General features: G+C 40.2%; 1 protein-coding gene across 1 annotated transcript; it reads left to right on the top strand.

Moving 5' to 3' along the window:
- Positions 1-712: 712 nt before the first annotated feature.
- Positions 713-3189, top strand: FAM103A1 (family with sequence similarity 103 member A1). Its single transcript, XM_019504128.1, has 3 exons — positions 713-760; positions 1024-1200; positions 2795-3189. Exons 2-3 carry the CDS (start codon positions 1034-1036, stop codon positions 2979-2981), a joined length of 354 nt encoding a protein of 117 aa, XP_019359673.1. The 5' UTR covers positions 713-760; positions 1024-1033; the 3' UTR covers positions 2982-3189.
- The last annotated feature ends 812 nt before the right edge of the window (positions 3190-4001 follow it).

The raw sequence follows: 4001 nt of genomic DNA, 5'->3' as shown, positions 1-4001 counted from the left end.
ACCTCGCCTTCAGTTGTGACCTCCAGCGACACGTCAGACCACTGAGCGGGGTGATCAGACGGGCACTGTGCTACAGTGGTGCTCCGTAAAAACGTGCGGGAAGTTGGTCACGCCACTAGTTGAGGGTGAGGCCGAGCGCTCCCCGGTCAGCTGCAGGGCTCACAGCTACAGGGGCGCAGGATGCGCTGTGCTTGTGGCACTGTTGGCTGTGGGGAGCACAGCCAGGAGAAGGCATCTCTGGCTGCAGGGAGAAGGCTACCGCTGCGGCAAGCCTTGGGAGGTGCAGAGCTTGCCGCAGGCTAACAGGGAGAAAGCTGCCCCTCTGGGCGCTCTGCCAAGCCCTGTGGGAGCTGGTGCAGGGGGACAGCCAGGCTGGTGATCTTGGGCTCCCCTGTACTGGCAATGAGGCATGATGGGATCTAATATATGATGCCACAGTTGCCCTTCTGCTATGCATGTGTGGCATGGCCAGGGGTGCGACTGTGTGGATCGCGCGTTGGATCCCATGGCACCTTTATCTGCATATGTTTCATAGTTTCTAGGGTCGGAAGGGACCTGAGAAGATCATCTAGTCCGACCCCCTGCCATGGCAGGAAAGAGTACTGGGGTCAAACGACCCCAGCAAGGTGTTTATTATGTTGAGGGGCCCTGACTTTGCACGTGTGGCTGGTCTGAATTTATTGTGCGATTCACCAGTTAATTGTTCGTGATCCAAAGGGTTTCTCCTGAGCCTTGGCAGATGTGTGGTGGCCCTACTAAGGTTTGCCTTAATAAGCTAATGTTGGGTGACTAAGGAGCAAGAAGGTGATGGTTTCTCTCGTTTGTTAGAACTATCTCTAGAAAACTTCCATTGCATTGGTAATGTTGGTAAAGTAGGTGTTGAGAACTGTGAACATAGTGGTTAGTGCACTACATAACAACTAAATTACCTTTAATATGTTGCAGTGTTTTCACTGATTTTAGTAGCAAAAAGAAGTCCTTTGTTATGTATTTTTAAGGTGTATCCATTTTTTTCCTGTCTCGAGATATCAGGATGACCTCTTCACTTGACGTTCCTCCAAATTATGAGGAGATGTTTGCTCATCGATTCACAGCAGATGATAAGGAGTATCAAGAGTACTTGAAACGTCCTGCAGATCCACCTCCTATAATAGAAGAATGGAGAACTAGATACGGTGGCAACCAGAGAAACAGAGATCGGTACTGATTTAAAGGAATCTTTGCCAGCTTCATAGTGATAGCCATTTTACAGTTATATCAACCTTAGGGTAAAGGGAAGCAGTACATTTTCTGCTGCCCTTTGTTAACTGGTGGGTTTTCTAATTAAACAAATGTACCTCTCTCCAAATTAAAAGGTAGTGGGACTCCATTGAACTGATCCTGACAGTAGTTTTGCATTTCATATATGAGTATGAAACACATTGTTTACTGGCAGGCAAGAAGCTGGAACCACTAAACTGATTGCCCTTGGGGCCAGTTGTTGCCTGGCCATGAACTGATTTATCCAGAGGGGAGAGATGAGAGTTTGTCTGCAAAACCAAACAGCCTGTCTTCTGCAGCATTAATAATCAACAGAAGACTGACAGTGTCAAGCAACAGAATAATAACATGCTTGTTTTGTTAGTTGTCCAAAAAATTGTTGTTTTCAGCCCAGATAACATCTGACATACTGTGACTAGGCTAGTCTGCATTGTTTTTGTCTATTTGTAGGGACCGTAGAATACATCGTATCCCTCTAGCAAGTATACTGAAAGATCGTATTATATGCCTACCAAAAATAGTTTGAATTATACTTTTTTTGTAGGCTATTTGTTGCTTTCCATTTTTAACTTAAAAATTGGTAGTGGATTTTTTGGGGAACCGTAGATAAAGGGCAATTACTACTTTCAAGAGTTAAGCAATGTTTTTGTACTACCTGCACCACATTTATTGCTTGAATCCTGACCCTACAAACATTTGCATAGGCCAACCAGACTTTGTGTGCATTAAGTTAAGCAGGTATATAAGTACTTGTACAATAAGGGTTAATTTCATAGTAATAATCCTCATCTTTCAATTTTTTGCAACAGAAAAGGGGGTTGTTTAAGAAACTTTGTAAAAGCTTGGTTTTTATGAATGAACATATTCTGCTCATTTACACTACAATCAGAATGTGTAATTGCAGCATGTGTAGACAGGCTTGTGTTTGCTGCAGTGTGCAGCGATATGGAAATACTAAACTATCTGTGATATTGAAGGTAGTTTAGCTGTGGCAGGTTGGTGGTTAATATGTGCTGCATGGAGCTTCATGCTGCTGTGCTAGATAGCTTTTAGTGTCCATTGTTGGTTGTTTATCCATACACCAAGCTGTGGTTTACTCATGATTAAAATAAACACATTAATTTATAGTAATTCCATATTTTTAAACATAACTGCTGTTGATATCCAAGCTACTATTAGTTGATGCCATGCTTACTAGCTCAGACATGGCTATACCTGATGATTGCTTTATAGATGCAGAGAATGTTTATCCTAAATTTTAGCAATTCATTTTGAAAGGTGTGTGCAAGGTCGCTGAAGCTTTTTTCACTCCATCAGTTCATGGGTAGTAGTAAATAGCTAAAAAATTATCTTGGGTTCCAGGATAGCTATTAATAATAATTGGCAGTAATAAAAAAAATGGTATTTGAATATGTAAATAGGGTGCCATATTTTAGGAGTGCACTAAAATGTTTGTGAAAAGAGTTGGTGAACATTCATCTTTTAAAATCTCAGGGCTTGTGTTAAAGGTCATGCAAATTTCTTTTTATTCTAGGTTTCAAGATGGCAGACAGTTTAGAGGAGACAGGTATAACTGGCAAGGTGACAACAGATATAATCAGAGGCAAGAAAGAAGCTGGGGTAATAACTACCAACAATACAGACAAGAAGACTCATTCTCCCCACAGTATGGGCAGTACGGCAAAAACTCCTACAATAAGAGGCCCCGTTATGGCTACTAGTAATGCAGTACTTCGTAGTTAAGCATCCTGTTAACCTGTATAACTATATCTTGAATGAGATGTGATGCTTTATTTTGTGTTTCTGTCTTTTTTTTGTAGCTAGCTTAAAATAATGGGTATTTGTTTATAAAGCCTGCTAATGACACGCTATAGTGCAAATTATAACTGGCATCCTTTGTTTTGGATAATAAAATTCCTTAAAAAAAAATAGTATTCAATTTCTATCTGGGACTTTGGTCTAGGTAAATATTAGTACACTCTTACTCTCACTCCATCTCTGGCCCTGACATCCTTTACGTATTACTTTTTTGAAGAAAAATTTCAGGTGAAAAAAGATGCACTTGATCTCTAAAGGCATATAGCAGTGACTTAATAATAATAGTCATGGTGCTGTTTCTGAACCCAATAATAGGTAGTATTATTCCACTAAGGGGCACAAAATTAAGTAATTGATAGTGAAATAAAATATGTAATGTTGGCTGGATGTATTGGGGCAGGGAGCTCTCTCAGTATTGAGAGAGCTTATGCGGCTGGAATTCAGGGAAGCTCAAGGAAGACAACTATATCTGCAGACTTATACAGGTTTGTGCATTGCCACCATCAGTTCACTGGGCTAAAAATACGACAGAGTAAGAATTTTAGGATGAGAAAATAGACCACATGTAATATCCTGCCTTTTGAATTAATGGCTTAATATAGACCCAGTTTAAAAAAAAACAGAACTCTGCTACCTTCTCACAACAGTCTTTATTACTTTTTTTAAACTGTGAGGAGGGAGCAGAATTCAGTCACCTAAAAATTTTAACTAGAGCTGAAGAGTATTAGTTTTCTTCCAGAGAATGTATATCTTTCTTAGTCTGCCTGATATTTGAAATAACTGCATGCAAATATAAAATTATTTTGTTTTCTAGCTCTAGAATGTTGTCATCACTAAACAGGTTTTTGATGTGTATTTAAAACTCCAACAAAATGTGAATTGGCTTGCATCCTTTTACAATTAACCCAGTAGGTACGTGATTC

The sequence above is a fragment of the Gavialis gangeticus genome, unplaced genomic scaffold (genome assembly GCF_001723915.1).
Source record: "Gavialis gangeticus isolate Ggan-Ray unplaced genomic scaffold, GavGan_comp1, whole genome shotgun sequence".
Lineage (NCBI taxonomy): Eukaryota > Metazoa > Chordata > Crocodylia > Gavialidae > Gavialis > Gavialis gangeticus.
This window is presented reverse-complemented; position numbering and strand designations above follow the sequence as displayed.